This window comes from Metopolophium dirhodum, chromosome 6, assembly GCF_019925205.1.
Source record: "Metopolophium dirhodum isolate CAU chromosome 6, ASM1992520v1, whole genome shotgun sequence".
Lineage (NCBI taxonomy): Eukaryota > Metazoa > Arthropoda > Insecta > Hemiptera > Aphididae > Metopolophium > Metopolophium dirhodum.
In genome coordinates, this window is record NC_083565.1 from 6430301 (window position 1) to 6453641 (window position 23341).

Consider the following 23341-nt stretch of genomic DNA (forward strand, 5'->3'; position numbering starts at 1 on the left):
TAATTATAATCATCATTAATTTATTTGAAATTGTGTGTATCATTGTTACTATATATCTATAGGCAATATTTAAATGGTCGAAAGAAATTGCATACCGGCAGATAATATTAATAATAATAATAATAATAATAATGAGCAATAATAGCATTAATAATACTCATACTGATTTAAAACAAGTCTACTAGAATAAAAAAAAATAAAAACAATTTTTTTCCTATTTTAATTATTATATACCTAACTAATAAGTAAATATACATAAATTAAATTAAATTTTAAACGTAATTAAAATTTAAAACTCGTGAAACTTGATAAAATATATTTTACTCATAACTGAGTGTTTTTAGTTGAAGTCGGTAGTTAGAATTAATAATAGTGCAATTTTATGAAAATGTAGGTACCATTTTCACAGTTAGATATATTACAATTTGATTGCTTTATCAAAAGTTATTTTTGTGAATAATATCAAACAAATCATTTATACCTATTTTGCCATCTTATTATAATGTATAATCTAGTGTATAATTTTGGGTGGAAGATCATCAAATTGTTTAAATTCAGTACATTATTATAAAGTACAATTTTTTAAATACTCAAAAACACCTCTCGGGTAACAGCAATAATTTTTTACGGTCAATTATAGTCTTGTATTTTAACTCACCTTGGTAAATTAATATTTTTAAGCCCCAGCGAAATAATAAAAAGTAATTGAATGAACGCTCTTAAAGTCTTACCTGAAATATATAGTACTTTATAGTACTATATGTATATATAGAATCATATATTAATACATAAAGCGACCAGCGAGCCGCAAGGTACATAAATATAAGGTTATTGTGTTAAATTTTATTTACTATCCTATAGTTTTATGCATTTGATTTTGTAAAACCAAAAAAGAACTAAAAGCATACCTACATATTATTCATCTCACAATTTTCTTTTTATTCTGTTCAATACCTTTGTGGCTTTGTTTATTTAATTGTTTTGTATTCTTAGACGGCTGGTAGTAATAATATTCTTTTGTGATGTTTTTCTCCGTGTTACAATGTTTTACAAGTGTGTCAGAGTAAATGTTCTCGAAAAGTCCAGTTTCTGCATTTGAATTAAGTGGGAAATCTACTGTAACTAAAAATACAATTAAAACAGAAATCTTAAAATGAGCGCCATAAAAGAGTTAAATAAATAATAAGTGTTTTAATTTTTTTAATGAAAATTTAGCTTTTGAACTATATCATTTTCAAATTATATATCCATATTGGTAAAGAAATATTTTATATTATGCAATTGTATTGTAAAAATTGATACCTGTGATACAATTAAATTTGAATTATTGAACCACCTATGTAACGTTTGTTCTAAACAACATGTGTAGTATAATATACTAATAGGTAGTAATTATAAATGTATACATTTTAAGTATTGTATGAAGTATGAATAATATGTGTTACCTATTCTTTTGGTAAAATAGTTGGTTACGATAATAATATTATTTACAATAATTAACAAACCTTTGATAATATCTTTTAACAATGTCGTGGCAATTCTAGCAATGATACTCGTAGTTGGGTTCAAGCCAGGATTACTATTAATTTCTATTAACCATGGTTCAAAATGTTCCGTGAGTACGAAATCTGCTCCAAACAATTGAAAAGCAAACGTCTTTCTGATGTCCTGCTTAAAAGATTTGATGAGGATTGTCGATATTGTTTCACAGATTTTAGGATATATTGATGTATGCCACTTGTCGCCTTTCTTAATTGATTTCAGGTATTGTTTAAACTGTGTAAAATCCCACATACATTCCTCCGGTACACCGGGTACTCTATATTTTCTGTTGGTGGATTGAACCCTTACATTGCTAAGATGAACTTCTTCACCCAAATCTTCAACTGTAAATTTCTTGGAACAAAATCGTACATATCCTTCCCTAAACAACATTTTCAATAATGTACCTACATTAATTGTAATGTTAGGCACGAACTATTTCACGATTGCTCTACAATAATACAATTACTAACTAGGTACCAAAACCAAGAATCAACTATACAACTTTACATTGATTGAAATAAGCTATTTTTAATTAGTTAATTAGCCACCTAACCGCCAACCGGTAAATCTTTTAAATTGTGTTATATTATATAGATTCAAACGACCAACCTATTATGTATTTTATATAAGCCAATATAACGTATATTAGTTTCTTGAAGGCACTTAGCCGACAATAAAGGCTAATAGGGTGGTACTTTGAAGATAAACCTCTCACTACACAGATGTAAATATATACCCCAATGTTGAAAATAATATACATATAATTTACATTTTAATCAGCTAGTTTAAATTTGACAATATTATGATAAAATTATTTATGTTGAAGCTATTATTTTTATAAAAACGGTGTTCGCATGTTGTTGTTAATTTTAGTAATTTGATATCGAAATAATGTGAGGAAAATGTGATGGAAAAAACCTCCGGGGTTTAATAAAAAAAAAAAATGTTTATTCTTTTCAGTTTTTAATTTAATTCTCTAGTTACGCTTATGAAGTAAATACAATATTTACCAAAAAGCATTTAAGTATTATGAAAGATCATAATCTCTATAGCTGAATATTAATCATAGGTATATAAATAATAAATATATTTTACTTGTACATCCATATTTGTATAGGATATGTGTTTGTAACTAAAAAGTATTGTCTTAGGTCCACTTTGACATTAAATATCTGCAATGGTCTTTCTACAACAAATTTAATAATCTTAACTAGCAGAATAATAATTAATAATTATTATAAAAACAAACTTGGATCAATGGACGGGTTTCTCCACATGTGCGTTAAATATAGTAATTAGTCAATCATATTAAATGATTATTATACTAAATTTATGTGTATAGATTGTAAATTGTTCTAAATTAAAAAAAAATCCTGAGTGGTGCAATGCATTCAATTAGATTTACAGTTGTGTTTTTTTTTACGAATTTTAAACACATACCAATTTAAAATGGTAGTAAGAAAACACAAACGATACATATTTATAATTAAACGTCAATTGTTTTAAAATTTAAACCGATCCATTATCGAATATCCAAGTTCCTTTTGATAAATTATAGATAAATAATAATTAACTGTAAAGACGTTAAATATTATTTTTTAACGCTACTTACAATTTCCCCCTTTTTTTAGTAAACCTCTAAGTTTCACACTTCCACTCGGAATATTTTTTATAATGCGTTATTAATTGGTCTATGGTTTTTTTTATTTCTTTCAAATATTACCTATATATTTTTGTATTATGTACGTTTTATTAAATTTGTTGGGTTTTTTAATATTCTTCAAAATATTATTGAAACGTCTCTCCAATGTTATTCCTATACCGGAACAACGATTAGATGGTTTTACGATCCACAGATTTGTATCACCATCGATGAAGAATTGGGGACAAAATGTTTTAATTTTACATTCCAAACCGTCAAATCGCTCATAAATATCCTTGAACGCAACAATAACATTTAGATATTTACTAAAAACAACTAGAGAAAAATTGCCGACGGGATACTTACACTAATTTGAAACAAGTTACAAACACGAATGGTAGCGAGTTCTTCTATAATTTCATAATACCAAACCATAAATTTGTTCCAGCAATCTTCTAATATTGTTGTAAACCATAGCATATCACTTTCTTCTTCGGTTTGATAAGCGTGCACGAATTCCCAACAACGCTGTTCAATGAAGTCGATCATTTCGTATGGAACCTAGTAGAATGTTTGTTACATTTTATGATTTACTTTATCCCCTGGCGATGAAACATTATATTATTGTTATTATTTTTTCCGATTGATATATACATGCATGATGATCAAATACGAGCGTGATCATTGATCACCCCATTTTTTCTTTTAATAATGCATTTTTCGTACAAAGTTTTTTTGGTTTGTCTGTGTCTGTTTATATAGTGTATTTTTTCTTGGATTAAATTGCCTAATTTTTGTATACATTTTAATTTCTTTTACAAGGTTTTGATTATACGATGTTATACGATGGTGTAATCGATGAATCATGAAAGCAAACCGAAAAAATTGTACATATTTGTACTTAAATATAGCTTTGTGTATAACACAAAAGTACCTAATCATTTTTAGTTGTTTAATAATATTTTAGCTTTAAGGAATATTTTGACATTTGTGTTATAAAATAACCGATTGTTAATGAATGGAGGGTCATTTAAAGGACTTTTGAAATAATTTTCTGAAAAATATTATAATTTAAAAATAACAAAAAAAGGATTAAAAAAAACCCTCATTTAAAATAATAAAGTGCTAGAGAAATTCACGTCGTTATGGAAACATTTTTAATAAATAAACGGAATAAAGAATTTGTTTTAATTCAAATACTGGAAATCATTTAAATGTATTATAATAAAACTAGATAAATAAACCTATATTATTATGATTACCGATATTACGATTATTCAAGTTTAATTTATAATTAATATAATATTATAATTAAAGTTGTCCGATTAATACAATAATTATAGAGATCTAACTCTTTTACTTAACACTTATTCCCCCTCCCAAATAAATAAATAAAAATAATAATAATAATATTTACAATAAGCATATTATACTGTGCAGTTATAGTGTGATAAGACTTGATACATGATATGAAAAATCAGCCACCCAATGGTCGACTTTTAAGTCTAGATTTAAATTATTACATTAATATTGTTAAAACGTATTAATAAAAATAATGTTATTATTTTTAATATATATTATTAACGAAGTTATAATTCTTTGGAACTTATTGATTTGTTTCACTTTAATTTTATATTTCTGCTGCACCGAATACTGCAGTAGTGCACTAAATTATATAGCCATCTGAATAATGTATCGATTGTGTCTGCTGTGAGAGAACTGAATATCCTCTTTAGTGTTTATCAACTATAAGTTTACATTTAGCTGATTTCCAGTTCACTACCGATTACATTAACAGCTGAGTAATAAATAACTCTTTGATGAGTCACGGAGAAAAACCATTTTTAGTTATTAAGCTAACGTTATCTACAAAATTTATAATTAAATTTTTTTCTCTTGTTATTTTTTTATTAAATCGTTTTATTATTGTTTTTGTTTTTATTTGTTAATTTTTTAGTTTTTTTCTCGTCAATTCATTGTAGTATAATATTATATTATACATTAAAATATGTTACAAAGTATAAACATGATATATTGTGGTAATGACATGAAGTATGTGGGGAATTTAATATTTTGTCTGTTCAATTTCGTATATAATTTATTCTTATATTTCTCAATAAAATAAAATTGTTTATTCGTCCTAACGAAAAATGAATGTTGTTATAATGTTATATATCAAATATGTATGTGAACACTGGACAAATCGCCGTCATTGGTAATCATTAAAAATCATTTTAGAGTGATGAGACACATATAAATAACATACAGGTACTGGGGAAATAAATATAAGTCCGAAGTTCTTTGACATTTTTTTATTATAGGCTTTAGTAATTAAAGGTATGCATATATTATCTTTATGAACCATATGTAAAATTAAAATATCGTCTTTAAAAAATTATGTTACATTTATTCTGACTTACTGTTCCGTTTTCACTAAACATTATTTTTCGTGAATTTTTTGAACTAAGAATGTTCTTCAAGGAACCCAACAAAGCTGTTAGTCGATAATCTTTCATAAACAAATCCATTGTCCTCGCGTTTGAAATGTTGTAGGTCCTTGGAAATTGTATATTGACTTTTTTTGATATCGTGTTAACGGTTTCGGCCAATCCAACCTAATATATTATGACGTATTAATAAATTAATTAATTACATACTGCTTATATCGTGCAGTAATAATTCGCAAAAGTACTTTAGTGCAAAAACTTAAATTATTCAATTGGCTCATCATTGTCGTATCGTTAATTGTATTCCAATTAATATCATATCGGTTTGTGGTAAAGATGTAATTAGGGCTAACGTCTTTGATTACAGACCACAAATATGTGTTTTCTATATTTTCAATAATTAAAGATTCCACTGTTGATGAAGTTAACGAAGGTGGTGACTTGACGTTACAAGTTGAGCGACTATCTAAAGCAAATACGCATAATTATTAACTTATAATTTTTCCCCTTTAGAAAACAACGGATATTTATCAACTAGACAAAACTACTGTAGTGTTTATATTATAATATATATTTATAATTAAAGACAACTTAAAAGTCGTGCTATTTACCAATTTGAAATATTAGGACAATGATACCCGGTGTCGGACATTTCCGCTTTGTTTGGATAGTTTCATATTATGATTATATTTTAATGACGTGTTTATTTTGTTTTATGCAAATTCCTATTAGATGCGTTAAAAGTTTGGCGTATTTTTTGATTGAAAAACTATTGATATTATAATAGAATTTAAAAAAAAATTTCATGTCTAAGAATAATCTTGTATATCTACGTGTTCAAATTATTTTTTATTTCGTTCTAAGAACTATTTACTTCTTCTGGTTTATTTTAGCAATGCATTGATTTTTAAAATTGTAAAACTATATTGGATAACTTATGCAGAACTAATAAACTGTAGAATTAGTAGAAAAACTAATTCGAATTTGTGACTATACGTATTTTTTATTTAAAAAATATTAAAGCTCATTAGCTAATTCAATGAATAAATATATTATTATTTCTACACATATTTTGAGGAACAAGCTATGTTAATGATTTATATACTGATTACTTGTTAATGTCAATGTAGTAAATAAATATTCATAGTTCAGTGGTTTGGAATCTGGATTTTTTTTTTCTACCCAACCTCTTTTCTTGAGCTCTTCTGATATTATTGGATAGTATCCATGTATTGAAAATATTCTTTTGGCCTATGAAATTTTTAATTTATTATTAAGTTAATAACCTTAATTCTATAAATCCATTTATGTGCATATTGTTTAATACAAAATTAAATCCAAAATATATCGATATCATGAGAAAACATATCTTAAATCAATTAATAATTTTTAATACAATTTACACACCGTCATTATAAATTTAGATCATATGATATTTTTAAATTATTAATGAATTTTATTAAAAAGTTTATAAAGTTTGTAAATTACATGAAAACAATATTGAGTCATATTAATAGTATTCTTAAGACTCGTACAATAAAATAATTAATAGGTAGTATCTATACAAATAAGTACAATGTAATATATACCTACTATTTACGTAATAATAACATTAATCAAAATTATCTAAAATCAATAAAGCTCATATTTGTAGAAGTAATGATTGTTATATGGTACTAAGTATGGCATGTGGCAACTAGGAAAGTTTACAATCGATTTACCATCCCTATAGTACAAATACCTTGAAGCCAGACTGATAAGAAAACTTTGTTGGTCCACTTAGGAAATAATCTGTAACGTTCTATCGTAACAAATACCGATTAAAGTTTGTGTGTCTTTAATTTTAAACGATTTGACGAAGTTAAATAAATTAATGATGTACGATGAAACAAGTTTGTATAAAATTGTATTACCTATGTTAAAAAAAGTTAATATCCTATATCAATATGATAATGATAAGGAGAGTACAGTCTACGACTTGGTACTCTCCTCCCTCTCAGTATCATGCAAACGTGACTTATGAGTTATAATTAAAGATATAGTGCCTTATCAAATAAAAACTGTAAATACATTTAAGCATACCATGGTATACAGGATGATTTTATAATAAATAACTAATATCTGCAAAGATGTATATATAGGTAGTAAATTTCAATTTTTTCATTTATAATTTTATACATATTTTCCTATCGTTCTATTTTTATGTTAAAACAATTTTCTATATTTTATAATATTTCACATTTGTTGAAAATTGCATTTTTATTTTAACATTTGGTAGCCAGATAATTTACTGTGAAATTGTATGAATAAATATCAAATATAATAATAATAGTTATATCTCCATAAACATTTAAAGTTTTGATGACAGGAGAAGTGCGCCAAAATTATGTTGTACTCCCGTATTACTCCCCTAAACATAATATATAAACTTTGAATGTTTATAAAATATTATTTAGTTCAGTGGTTCAATATTTAATATTTATATTTTATACGAAGACATTCTCAGAAAACATCTGCTCTTGAATATTAATTTATTTTTAAAAAATGAAAAATAAACGTTAACATTAAAAAGTGAGAAATTAAAAAAAATCTCAACAATAATAATAAGAGATATTTTAAATTTAAATAGAAAAATAATTAAATTATCGAAAACAAAAAAAAAGTGAAATAAATTTATAGCAATTTACCTTATTCTCCAATTTTTATATATCTAAAATTAAACTTTGAGTAATGCAAAATATATTTCAGTTTACGTTTTTTAATATTTAACGGTTAGATGGTATTTTAAACAGGTAATTTTTCAATTTTCTCATAAACTTATAGATTCTAAGCGGAGCGATAAATGTATTGTTTAACAATGATGTGTTTTTTTTTGTGCCTGTGTACACGATAAGTAGTCGAAATAATGCTTTGATTTTCAACTTCAGTATCTTGTTCGATGGGAAAGTGAATATTGTTGGTGCAATGAGAAGGTCAAAATTTAAAATTCCCAATTATTTTCAAAAGTACCGTGAAAAAAAAATTAAGGAAAAACGGGAACTTTAAAACCAAGTGTAACTTTAAAACCAATGACCGTAGATGCTCAATTATTTTGAGCTGTTTACGGACATTTTCAGTTTTCAATTTTTTCAGTTTTTTTTTTTCTATGAATGTCAATAAAACTGTATTTGTTGGATAAAAAAGCTTGAAAATTTAACACAAGGCTCCTATTATATTATTACAATGACATTTGAAAAATATAAAAAATGTTTAGTCACAGTTTTTTTTATAAGCATTGAAAGTTCAAATCTTGACAAAATACGTAAAAATCACGAAAATTAGCAAATTGTTTTGAGTTGAGAACTCATAAAATTTTTTCTTTTTAAATCTAAAATTTGAAAATGTAATACAAGATTCCTAATATATTTATCTATCTTTATCAAAAAAAAAATGTCTACAAGCAAATCAAATAAAATGTTTATGAGCGTTTGAAGCATATTTTTACAAGATTGGATAATGTTAAGCAATTTTGTTATTTTGTTGTAATTAAAGAGTTTTTTTCTAAAATTGTCAATAAAATATTATTTGTTGGGTAAAATAGCGTGAAAATTTAATACAAGGCTCCTGATATATTGTTACAATAGAAGTGGAAAAATATTAAAAATACATAAGCACAATTTTTTTATAAGCATTTTAAGTTTGAATTTTGACAAAATTTAATAATTATTTTGTAGTTAAAAATTTATAAAATGTTCAACTTTTTACTCCTTATATCTAAGGATTGAACATTTAATACATGGTTCCACGTAACTAGGTTATATATAAATTACTTTAATCACAATAATATCATCAAATATACTTAGTAGTTATTAATATCATTGGTGACTGACCGTCTTCGCTCAGAACCGTTTTTCTTATACAATGATATTATTATATCGTTGAATTCATATTTAACACCATCCATTACAGCGACCCACTTGTAACCTACTGTACAGCAGAGCGACACTCACTCGCTCACTTTTTTTTTAACTATTTGATTAATTTTTTAAAAATGCCTTTTGATTGAACTCTTAGTTTGGATATTACAAGACATACTATTTGAATAATAGTTTCTCATAACTATTCTATTTAGTGTTTAAAAACCTTTAATTGTAATAATTGTTAATGAACTCAACATATTAATACCTATGTAAATAGCCTCACATCATTATAGTCCATCTTAAACTAAGTAGGTACTTACCAGAATCGTTTTACGAATATGATAATTTATCATTTATTCAAATTGTATAATAAATTAATAATATATATTAATTATTAAATTATATGTGTATTATAAAAAATATATATGAGGTGAGCCAAACAATATGAATTTAGGTATTATTCTATTTTCACTTTTATATATATATTTAGATATAATATACCTATGTTAGTACATTTATATCTTGACCACGGATTTTTATAATTTATATTATTGTTTATAAAAAAAGTTAATTATATATTTTTTAAATTACCACAAATGGCATACATAAAGCGATTGTGTAACTTTAAATTTTTTAAATAATAACAATTTAAAATAATTTTGTTATAAATAAATCCCATACTATTCATTCTTACAAAACAATAGCTAAAGGTAATGGTTCATTAAATTACAAGTATATTATGACAACTTAATTACCTACCTAATAAATCAAGGAATATTTATATTTGTTTATTTGTATTTAAAATCATAGTACCTTAGATATACATAATGATTAAACAAAACAATAATTATTGGGGCCTGGTGTGGCTCGGTGGTTTGTTTGTCACTAACTTGCTCTGAGGTCAAGCATCGGCCGACATCGCTAGTTCCCGGCGGGATTGGTAAATTGGGTCTCAAATTACCTTATCTTGGTAAATTGGATCCCGCGGAAAAATAGGAAATACGTAAGTTGAGTCCCGAAAATAAAATGTTAGTATGTTCATTCCATTTTGTTTAAAATCTAATCATCTTCATTAGAAGTCAAATTTTATAATTATGTTATATGTGTTTTTTATAATATTATGTTCTTGGTATAAATTGTATAAATAAAAATACATGTGTTTATTATAATATTATGTTCTTGGTAAAAACTGAAATAATAGGGATTTAACATGCTCAAATCGGGTTATCGTATTAATATTGTATTTTGTCATCTGTTCCCTCATATGTTGTTCTTTATCGACTTTTGTTTTTTTTGTTTTGTGCTTCGGAATTTTATATGCGTTTCGGACTGCACTTCTAATAGTTCGTCAACAAAATTAAAAATATTAGGATTAGAGCTGTAAAAGCCTCAGTTTAATGGAGAATGATATAATTCACAACTATTTGGTATACGAACGGTGGTAGCTCCAAATTCAGAACAAATATTTGGAGGAAATGTAACATCAGGTGAGATATAAGTGTTGAGTATATAATCACAAAATAACTGTATTTGTTTGTCATTTGGTTGTATGGTCATTAAATATTCTACAAAACATTAGCTAACTTGAAATCGGCGATAAGAATAGATAGCTACATACACACACACACACACACTATCTAAATCAATTAATTGGTGTCCGGGCGGTGTACTGCTATAATAATAATTATGCTTTCGGGCCGAACAGGTAGGTAAGTGGGTTTACAGCCGGAACCCAACTTACCTACTATTTTTTTTACCCGGGACTCAACTTATCCGCTTCCAAAATGTACCCAATTTACCTAGCCCCGTTCCCAGATGGGTGGCCAACCGGGTTTTTAGTGACGATTACTTACCCCACATATACGTGCTCCTCTACCAACCGTAACCCCACGACAAAATGCTAATGGCCATAGATGCCAATGCTTAAGATTAATAATAAAAAAAACAAACATTTATTTATTTATTATAATTAAAGAATAAAGTTATAGAATATAGATATATATTTATAATAGATAAGTAGATTTTAACTTAACGTATTATTTTTAAAATAAAATTAACTGGAAAAATATGTTACAAAGTTTCTGTAACTAGTTAATTCATTAAGTAAATTAGAATATTAACTAATTAATTACATTTAAAAGCGTAAAAAAATATTACTTAATATAACTTTTCGACTAGTTAATGCCCCCACAATTTCATAAGTACTTAAATTCACTCGACTTATTAAAAAAAATATTTATAAAAAATGAACAATAATGTTTAATTTCTGAAATGGCATTGTATTGTAGGTATACAACTGGCAATATAATTAAAATGTACCTACCTACCATACACGTGCTAGCTGAATGTTCATTTGGTTGTAACGGATCGTGTGTGATAAACTATAAAGTTAAAAGAATTAGATTGGAAATAGATAAATCTAAGGACCAGGATAGTGCACGAAGAACGATGAGATACCTTCGAATAACTCCTATAATAACTAACGAACCAAATCATGTGTTTTACTTTTGCAAATTGCAATTGATCACTTCTCCAACCGACTTACGTGATTCTACTACTCATACATTTCACAATGCTTTCTCTGTTGAACGCATGTTTATAGATTCGACACACATATATGATATATAAGTATGAAAGGCAATTCAATTATAAAACATAGATAGGTATATTTTTCACTGATTTTTTTTTAACACTACCATGGCGTGGCGTTTTAAAACAAATGTTTCAATTATATTAGAATAATAAATTACATTATATATTTTAATACATATTATTTTAAAATTTTAAATACATTAACCTAACCTAACTTATCAGTTATCAGACGTGTCAAAATTCATTATGGGTCGTTTAAAAAAAAAAAAAATTCAATGACCTAAAAAAATTACTTAAATTAGATATTCTATTTAATAACAATAACAAAATATAAAATAGGGGGAAAGTAGGTAGCTGCATGTTACTTGCGTCCCCAAAAATGTATATTTCTCAATTTTCCGGTAGTAAATTTGACCGGTAACTTGCGTCCCGTTTTGGAGACACATGTCGGCTACATAATTATTATCGATATTATCTACTAAAATCACTAAAATCGATGGTTCATAAACTATACTGTACTGTATAATAAACCTCACTATTTGTGGGATGGGGAAAGTTCGGCCCCGTGGTAAGAATATCAGTATTTAGTATGATGTGCGTGTCAAATCACACGATGTAGATACAATTTATCTATACTTATCGTGGTATATCATAATAATTAGGTTCATTGTTATATATTATATTAATAACTTATGTGGGTATTATATGATGTGAAGAAGGTAAGGAAGCATGTATCGTAATACAAGTTGTTAGTTGTTAGATTCGATAAGATACTCGTAGATCAACCCTACCAAATATTCCAATGAATATAGAAGATGTACACAACGTACTACAAGAGCACCCTCTGTACGTACAGCAGAAAATTAAATTAATGTTGTCCTAGTCAATGACAGGCAAAATAATATCATATTATTTTCTTGTGATAAAAATATAAGTTTCTTAAAAAAAATAAAAACCATTTACGTCGATGGCACGTTTCAATACTGTGCAAAATATTTTTTCAAATGGACTTATTAATGATTATTATATACCATTAGCATTTTTTTTTTACTTCCCGCGGATAAAGAAACTCAAACATATTATATTAAAGCATTTACACACCTAAATGAAGAGTTTTCAAAGCTAGGGTTTATATTTTCACCAGACACTGTATTTACCGACTTTGAAGTTACAGTTGATATTACAGCTATTCAAATAGTTTGGACAGAATTTAAAACTAAGGGATGTCGCTTTCACTTGGTCCAATCCTGGTAAGACTTAATACTAGTAAAAATGTCATGATAAATAAAATTCTAATTTATTAATTAATTAATACCTATCGTAATTACCTATAATTACGATAGGTGGTGAAAAATGTAAGCTATTGGCATAACTAATGGTTTCAAAACAATTATAGAAATTGGTAAATTTTTAAAGGGGTATAACTCTTTTTGAATCTTTTTTTGCAGGACGTAACTCACCTACTGATAATAATTTCGTACGCAAATAGTATGCTACCAAGTAGGTAACCGGTCTGGTGTACAGTTGGTTTCGATCGAGTACCTCGTAATTGAGCAAGTCACAGTATTGTATGTTGTAAATTTGAATCAATGATAAATAAATAATTTTTTCAAACAGTTTTGACAGAATTGATCGACATCACAAACATTTTAAAAGTATTAAAAAATCATTAAATGTTTAATTTAAGCTATGATTGAAAATTTAAAACGAGGTTTCTCATAAGTAGTTTATATTGTAAGCAAAATGTTATCTAAAAATATATAAACACAGTTTTTTTTATAGATATTTTAAGTTCAAATTTTGACAAAATTAGATATTTTAAACGAAGAATAACAATTTTAATTATTTTGTTGTAATTTAAAAATATTATTTGTGGGTATTTGAAACTTTTAAAGTATATAAGTATATAATTATATATTTGTATACACACAATGACATTTTCAAATGCAATGTTTACGGCAAAAAATGAATTCAACATATTGTAATACTAATAATTAAATTAATTACTTTAATTAATTGCAATAATATCACAAGACATATTTATAGGATGTAATGTAGGTTGACAGACTTTCGCTCAGAATGGTTTTTTGTATACAATGCTATAATCTCATTGAATTCAAATTTAACGCACCCACTTGATAACTACTGTATAGCAGAGCGGTACCTATTTGCCCACCTTTTTTTCCCCCGATTATTTTGAAAAGTACTTGGAATTTTCAACTTTGACCTCCCAAAAGTACCAATTAGATCCAATTTTCTATCAGAAACCACCCTCAACGTTAAAGATCAAAGCATTTTTTCTACTGTAAAACTTGTATACATACAAAAAAAAACAAACACATATCATTGTAAAATCAATACATTCATAGCGCTTCTCAGAATCTAAAATTGATATTGAGTAGTCGAATAGGTACGTTTTATTTAAGGACGCGTATTTAACGGTAAATGTTTTATTTATAAGGTCCATATTAATGTCTGATAACGAGATTTCCATTTGTTTAATTACCCGAAACAGCCGAAACACTATTCGATAACTAAATGGAATATAAAAAGTTTATTTTTATTAGAAATACAATGAATAATCCGTGAATCGTATTTAATCTATACTATTATAATTTGTATATTATTTCATATTTAAATAATAAAATTAAAGTTATTAATGCAAATATAATAATTTATTTATTTTTCTATATATATTATGATAAAACGCTCAAAAGTATACTGCATATGCCTTTTAGAATAATATTATTTTATACAATATACATGTTACAAATTAAAAATTAAAACACAACATAGTTTTGAAAAAAACAATACCACCCACGACCCATATTTTGTAAAGAATTTATATGGAATATATAAAAATCCTCATTGTGTTACCTACAAAATATATTATGTTGATTGTGGTTATATTTAAGAGCACAATAAAATGCCGTACCTTTTATATAATTAGGAGTACCTAGGTATGTTATAAACTTATAATATATAGTTATCATGTAATTTTTTACTTTCAGTATGCATTTTAATGTTGTATATACGGCGTGATTCTTCAAAAATATTAAAAACATAAAATATTTTTTTTCAAAAATGTTATTTTATAATGAATTTTAATTATGTAAAAAAATATTTTTAATAACGTTAATACTTTCAAAAGTCAATATAATGAGTATTTACCATTAAAATAATCATCTTGTAGTATACTTACCTTTTTTGTACATTTGTATAGCCTTATTTGGCTCTATTAATTTTTACGAGTCAAATAAACAATTAATGAGGTATAGATACATAATGCATATATATAAGATTTTAAATTATCTGAAAAGAAAACAATCGAAGAACTGAAATAGTGATTGTGAACCGAAGTGTTAAGTCTAAACTAAACATTATATTATTATGATGTTTATAGTTTTTATTAGTAAAAACTTAAATAATTACTTCTAAAATATTAAAAACCATTGCTGTGAGATATAAAAAAATAAATGCTCTACATCTTATACTTTGTTTGTTTAAACTGTGAATATTTATATTTCATTGTTTGGCACGTTTATGATTTATATGATATACATTTGTAATTTAACTAAGAAATATGGCTTGAATTAATAGAGATTTTAGTAAATTCCACATAAATCGTCGATTTGGTAATCGGGTGGTATTTATAAGGTATTTAATAATGAACTTAAGTGAGACGCGTATATCGTTAAATCATTATAGATGGATTTTGGATCAGGGATTCTCAAAAAATATCTATAATAATGTTATTTTTTTTTTTTTTTGGAATTGAAATATAATATAATATTTGGCTGAAAACGGACAGGGTGATAACAGTCCGAGGGTCACTTTTAATAATCGGTCACGGATATAAATGGATTATAATCGGGGAAAACTAATAATAATAGGCTATATTATATTTCTGGAAGATTTAACATTTTTTTGCTGAAATGTAATTTAAACACGTCACACAATACATGACGTTCCAGACGCACACTGTAAACATCCAGCTGTAAGACATTACAGGTATAGATTAGGTACCTGTACCGCGGTCATCGCCCGTTCCACCAACACCGCAACCGCGTCCTCTCCAAGCCCGGGCGCAGCGGCGTCACGACAACTGCCGTTCAAAATAATATGTGATTGACATTCTTTCGTCAGACTTTTCTGCAACAACCGCACGTAGTTGTCAGCAGTCCACGTAGGTTCGTAGGTCTGAAGTGGTGCATCGTTGCCGTCCGCCGACTCATCGTCGCCGGTCACCGATGATTTACCGACGACATTTACCGCGGGGGCGGCGACGGCGGCTGCAACCTCCCTGGGAACATTTTCGTCGGAAGTCTTTGGCGTCGGCGGCGCGGCTCTCTCCGCGGGTCTAGAAGCCCCGTCGACTCTACTTGTCCTCTTGTCAGCTCTTTTGCCGGCGATCCCTGCAGCAGCGAACACGGTTCTTTTGGTCGACCTCGCCGCACTCTTGGCTTTGAACCCTGCACCACCGTGGTTGGACTGAATCATAATATTTTGTGTTTCGGTTTGTGATTTGAAATATGCGCCACTGATGTGTGTGCGTGTGACTTTTGGAATTTTGGCGAGTTTATGGTCAATATTTAATCGACGGTGTTTTCAGTTTTTAGTTTTCACAGTTTATATTATAATGTTTCAGGTCAAAAAATTGTGTGTAATGTATAATATTTATTATGATTTATGTAACTCTGACGATACATTTCTGTTGAACGAGTAAAATATTATAACATTATACATATGTGTATACTACTATACTGTGTAGATAGGTAAATATCGCATAAGCGTGTAACGCTTGACTGATATTATTTATATTACATGATAAAGGCAGTACCAGGTAATATTAATTAATAATTTTGAGTCATAAAATAGTTTTACAAAAGTTATTATCATGTTGAACGTTGAACCAAAATTTAGTAAAAATGTTCACTTAAAAGGGAAATAATAATTTTAAATAAAATTCAAATTTTCTAGTAACACATTTCGTTAGATTTACATGTTGTTCATTAAAGCTTCCATCCATATTATAGTAATTAGTAAGAGAAAGTATCTTAAAGGTAAAGATACCGTACACGTCATAAAATATTTAAAAGTATTCTGGTTAATTTTTATACTTTCTAAATTATCTTGAAATTAACACGTGAGGTGGGTACATAAGAAAAGTGACTTGTTAACTTTAAAGTTCCTCACAAAAATAAGTAACTCGTTATGTACTTAATTGAAATTTAATCAACGTCTTAATTTAATTTTAAGCTCGTTAATGCCATGCCTTGAATTTATTATATTATATATTTATAAGCTATATCGAGTAATTTATATTCCAGACCGATAATCTACATTGAAGCTGTTGTGTATTCAGTAAATGAAATGTTAATACTGTTAACGTATCTGTTTAATATTTCCAATATATTGTAGTTACGTTTATTATTTTAATATTTTTGCTTGGTAAATCTAAATGTCTTAATTTTTTATTTAATTTTAGGAAATTTATATAAAATTTATGAAAATCGATTTTTATCAATAAAAAGTATATAGGGAAATAATTTTGAACTCTGAAAAAATAAACGAGACAGAAAAAAGTGAAAAAAAAAGGAATAATATGAAAATTTTAATATACATAAGTCGTTTCAATCGTAAATATATTGAATACTTCTAAAAATTATGTCAGATAAAATAGTTCATGGAATTTCCATACTTAACTCTTACGAAAAATACCAAAAATATGAAATACGTTTAGTACTTTCTTGTTTTAACAAATTTTATGAACTATAAAAAAACCGTTAAATTTAATTCAACAGTCGAAATGACTTAAATTTTCTTACTAAAAAATTAGAGCCATAAAGTATTACAAATAAAATCAAAGGGTACAGTACATCTAATAGCATAGTATAACTAATTTCATTAGTTAAAAGAAGTGTGATACCTACATATTCGTTTAAAATGTATTTGCTATTGTATTATTGTTATTATTATTAGGTATTTATATAAATTTATAATTGTCTTTTACTTAAAATGTTCATATAATCATATTATGTATGCTATATGTAGCGTTACAACTTATAGTATAAAGCCATACGAATAAATAAATAAAAAATAAAACATTGCCTGGACATCGAATTTGACTAATTCAAATTAAAGAAATATTATTAAAATAAATTATAATATTTTAAAGATATGCAAAACGTGAATCTTAAAATATAGCTTATTACGTTTACAATATTTAGTTTCCATGAGTTCTATCAATAAAAATGAATACTCTTATATCTTATAGTTTCGTGGGATAGTTAATAACTAATTACCTATAACATAACTATAATGACTTCAATAATTATGACTTAAAATTTTCTGATAACAATTTTTACAGTCTTAAAAATAATTATCACCCTTTTAATGACTTTAAACTATTAATTAACTTAATAATAACGCAATTTTTCAAGGTGTAATACCTTATAGTTTATCTTCAGTAAGTCACATTGGGGACATTTATACAATATATATGATATTTTTATATTTAATGTTATGTACCTAAATATATATAGTTTCCAAAGGATATTAAAATACATTAACAATTTTTCCAAATTATATAAAATTGTAAAACTCGCAACTTTATAGTACCTTCAATTCATATTTTTACTACTTTAAGGATAGCTGGTGGTAAAAATTCGAAAAAATATCACGTGACATAGTTTTGTTTTATTGAGAATTGTATTCATATTACAAATTGCGAAAGTTTTATTATTTTTCTTAAAAAAAAAAAACGAATAACTCAATCAATAATATTAACTTATACTGCAAGATTGATTTGCATGAATATTTACCAGTTAAAATTAAAACAAAGTTATGCATTTTAATTATAAAATCAGTATTTTGATGAACGCTTAAGGTTGTATATTATAAATGTTATAGTTAAAAAGCAAACATTATGCACAGTTCTCATTACATTCTAAATTCTAATATTGTTATTGGAACTGACACTAATTTTGTCCTCGTGTATAATCCACACATATTAATATATTATCTTCAATGGAAATAGGTACGGGCCTTCGTGTATTTCAAAAGTAATGTAATATTTCTTATTTGTGATGACTTAATACAAAGTAAAAATGAAAAACGCTGTAACTGACACAATACTGCAGCGTTTAGAATTGTTTTTTTTTTTTATCATACTGCAATGACAACAAATTGCTTACAAATTAAACATGATATACGTGTTACTCAAGGGACTTGTACGTGTAAAGTAGAAGTTTCGATTTACTTTCTTTTAATTTTGGTTTTGTCAGTTACAATGGATCAAAATGACAAAATCCTAGACATGTCTTAGGGTGTGGTTTTTTGTCCCGTATTTTTTTTCATCCCTCGTTAAATTTGCTAATAAAAATCGAGTTACCATTTTTCCACCTCCCCAAAGGTTAAAAATAAAAATTGGTTGTTTTCTTTCTCCTCGGTCCCGATTTATCTGGATTCCACACACGTAGTTTATAGTGTTGGTGAAATTGTGAAAATAACAAAACACAACTGGTGTTTGGTTTCTACGTGTGAAATGCGCTACAATTAAATTACACACTGAAAATCACGGGCAAACCCCATCATCCAACCCCAGTTTTCAAAGGTTTGTGCAAACAGTGTTTTCGTGTAATTTGTGATTTTTAAAGGCGAACTAAAAAAATAACAACGGGTAGGAATAAAATATTTACGTTAAAACACATTTATATATCAAACGCGAAATACATATACAATTAAAGTGGTGGAGTGCGTCTAATAATATATATTGTAAGTATACACACACACACACACACACACACACACACACACATACTCTGATTTCGTTTTAAAATATAAAACACGTTAAAAGTTTAATTCAGACCGTATATAATCGTCATTATACAACGATAAAATAATACACTCTATTTGGTTTCGTTTGATGAAAACACTCTTCAACGTAATGTGCGCGTACTATTTACAGTGTACCTATAATACAATTCTACTGCTAATATTATCACTGTACCACATAACAGCGCATTTAACGTTGACTTGAAGCGCGTAGGGGTATAATATATAAAATAACACCCACAATGGGTGGTTGATTATAATCGTTATAAAAATCAAAAAGAGCGGGGAAAAACCATTCATTTATTTTACATTCAGAGGGTGTATTCATAATTTATTTAAGCGGCGCTTCGGCAATCATTATAATATAATCAGTAATCGCTATAATATTCGTATACAATCGTTTGCAGTGCGTTATATCTCCCATAACAAAGAATATAGAAACAAAAGTAAAAAAACACCTACGTAATAATATATAAGATGAACATAATTTATAAGACCTTTTATCTAGATTTTTTTTTATTATTTTTTTTTTTTAAATCAATAGATACAAATATGATATTTTTATATATCATATTATATATTTTTTTATATTTTTATAATATTACACCGATGCGCGTTCGCACCTATAACACGTGTTTGACACTACAATATGTTTATAGATATTATACGTGTTTTACGTACCTAATACTGAATGTTATATTTTAATTCCATATAGTTGTAAATACATAAACCAGAAGATTATTACTTTGTCCAGCTATAAGTTTTTAAATTCCTTCAATAGTATATAATCCATTTAATATTATGTAGTATTCGTGCATAATACACGTCTTGGAACATAATAATATGAATATCTATTTTTATCAATGATAAATTATGATAATCGTACTATATACAGTATCTACCTATTAGCTATATCTCGGATGACAATCATTAGATAGCCGTTTCCTCATTTATCATACGACTATACGAGATAAAAGTGAAGTAGTTAGGCACTGTTAAACACTGCTACTCTGCTTTGTGAATTACATCATATTATTATAAGACGACGTGTTTACCTCTTATCTACTAAGTACTAACTGTTCATAATAATTTAGTTTTTTTATTTATTACTACTGATATTATAGTTTTGTACGGGCTAATCGTATTTTGATATCGTCTGTTGTTTCAGCATCTTTCATCAGTAACATAAAATTGTTGAACGTCCGAATAGCCAACCATACGGTATTAGGCAGTAGTACAAAACTAGAGTGCATGTACGACCTAGAAGGAGAAAATTTGTATTCAGTCAAATGGTACAAGAACGGGGACGAGTTCTTCAGATATTTACCCAAAAGCAAACCAAAAATACAAGTTTTCGAAAAACAAGGCATTTATATTGACGTAAGTAAAATCATATTATAGTAAAATGTAATTTATTATTGTTATTATTATTATGTATCATTAATAATTTATTAAGTGTGGCCATGTTGTGTGCGTATCAGCATAGGTTTTCAGCATTGGCATACAGGTATCTGTCTATAAAAGCTTCAATTATGTCATAACCCCTAAGCTAGAACTTAAAAAAAAAGCGTTCGTTGATCATCGCTTTGTGTTATTCTTATTAGTTCGTTTAAAATAAATACTGTGGTTTTACTCATTAATAGTAAGATTGTATCGCTATTTTATGATCGTTTGTAGTGGAAAATAAATTTAATACTTGTAGTACCTATGATATTTTAAAATAATGTTATAAATAATAAATGTATAGAAATAAAAATATATAAGTAATCAAAAAATAATCAAACTGCTTATTATGTGTCTTATAAAGATTATTTAAGAACTAATTTCTTCTAAATTCTACTTTTTACTAGGTATATAATTTTTTTTTATTAAATATTTCTTTGATAAAAAATCGAACATCTAAGGTTTTTCTAAAAACTTTTGTTATAATATAATATTATACCTGATATATTAATAATGATTACTTAAATTCATAATTTTAAGAAGGCATAAACTCTTTTTAATAAAAATATAAATAGGATACAGTATTTTTATAGAAAGATTTTATACTTTAAAATATATGTTAATATAATGAAAAGATGTTTTATGTAAAAATGTAAAATAATATAATTGTAATGATAAATTAATTAAGTATTTTTTATTTAACTATTTCATTCGTTGGTATGAATTCCATATTATCACATTAATATAAATTAAATCTAATAATATTATAAACTATAGGTATAGTTTTATATCAAACTATTGATTTTACATATATTCAACAGAAGCAAACATTTATTATTCTTCACTATGAATTTGGGTGACTCTGGATCAAATTCCGAAATATATTACACGGTGGAAATACGAATATATTGCTCCCATTTCCTAAGGAATGGAACACGTGTGTTTTGAGGGAAAGGGAGTAATGGTTTGCGTATATGCGGTAAAACGACAAATTACTTAGGGTTGGCGTTCGAGTAATGAAATATTCAACAGAAATATTTTTATATCACCTAACGTTTAGGATCCAAAGTAAATATAAATGTCATATCATTATTGGGTCTATGACTCTGAAATGACTCAAACAAAATGACCTGGGCCAAATGGCAAATCGTGTTTTTGCATGTGTGCGCTTGATGAGGAATACTTCTCAAAGTTCCTTGGTATTTTAAGTGTAAGTAATATTCCAGTATACCGAGTATTATACTATTAATGGAGATTTCGGGTAATTATTGTTTGATCAGTTTCATATTACCTAATGAAAACTAATTTAATATCATCGCGTCTCCTTAGAAATTTGAATAAATTGTTAAAATTTTGATTACAAAATAAACAATGGATGGAATGAATAAACTTTATAAAGTAAAACCAATTTTAAAGGTTGTTGGTATTCTACTGATTTTATGAAACTACAAATATTTTACATCAATAATATTACTTGTAAGTTATTAAGTAAATTCGTAATCATATGGTCTACTAAATAATGAATATAACAATACATATTGTTAAAAATAGAAGGAATTGTTTTATTAATCATATAGATAACAAATAAAAATGATTTATGAGTGTATTATTTGCTTTTAAATTTATCATAATTCGTGGATTAGAATATTGGATACACACAAGACAAGATCACCAATTAATTACAATTAAAATATGAAGTGTATAATTAATATAGTTGATAGGAGACATTAGCATATGTACATTTAATTTATATCATTTTGAAAATGTTCTCACATCCATATATACGTAATAAGTATACATCAAGGCATTACACTATTATATATTATTAAATCAAGCCCCATCAGTCATAAACTATAAAGTAAAATATAAATATAATTTAAATATACTATCAGTTTTGCTTATTATTAGAAATAATATGCCTGAAATATACATCATGT

General features: G+C 26.6%; 2 protein-coding genes across 2 annotated transcripts in view; one reads left to right on the forward strand and one right to left on the reverse strand.

Moving 5' to 3' along the window:
• LOC132947857 (uncharacterized) overlaps positions 1–23341 on the forward strand; it is a 59699-nt gene that overhangs the window by 27332 nt on the left and 9026 nt on the right. Inside the window, exons 2-3 of the mRNA XM_061018091.1 lie at positions 13574–13693; positions 21130–21341. Of these exons, the coding sequence (XP_060874074.1) occupies positions 21213–21341 (129 nt within the window). The 5' untranslated portion in view covers positions 13574–13693; positions 21130–21212. The remainder of the gene's footprint in view (positions 1–13573; positions 13694–21129; positions 21342–23341) is intronic.
• On the reverse strand, positions 920–16625 carry LOC132946683 (tubulin glycylase 3A-like). Its single transcript, XM_061016736.1, has 9 exons — positions 16152–16625; positions 6747–6885; positions 5880–6100; positions 5608–5802; positions 3554–3748; positions 3269–3482; positions 2641–2731; positions 1506–1924; positions 920–1122 (listed from the first exon to the last, which is right to left on the reverse strand). Exons 1-9 carry the CDS (start codon positions 16623–16625, stop codon positions 920–922), a joined length of 2151 nt encoding a protein of 716 aa, XP_060872719.1.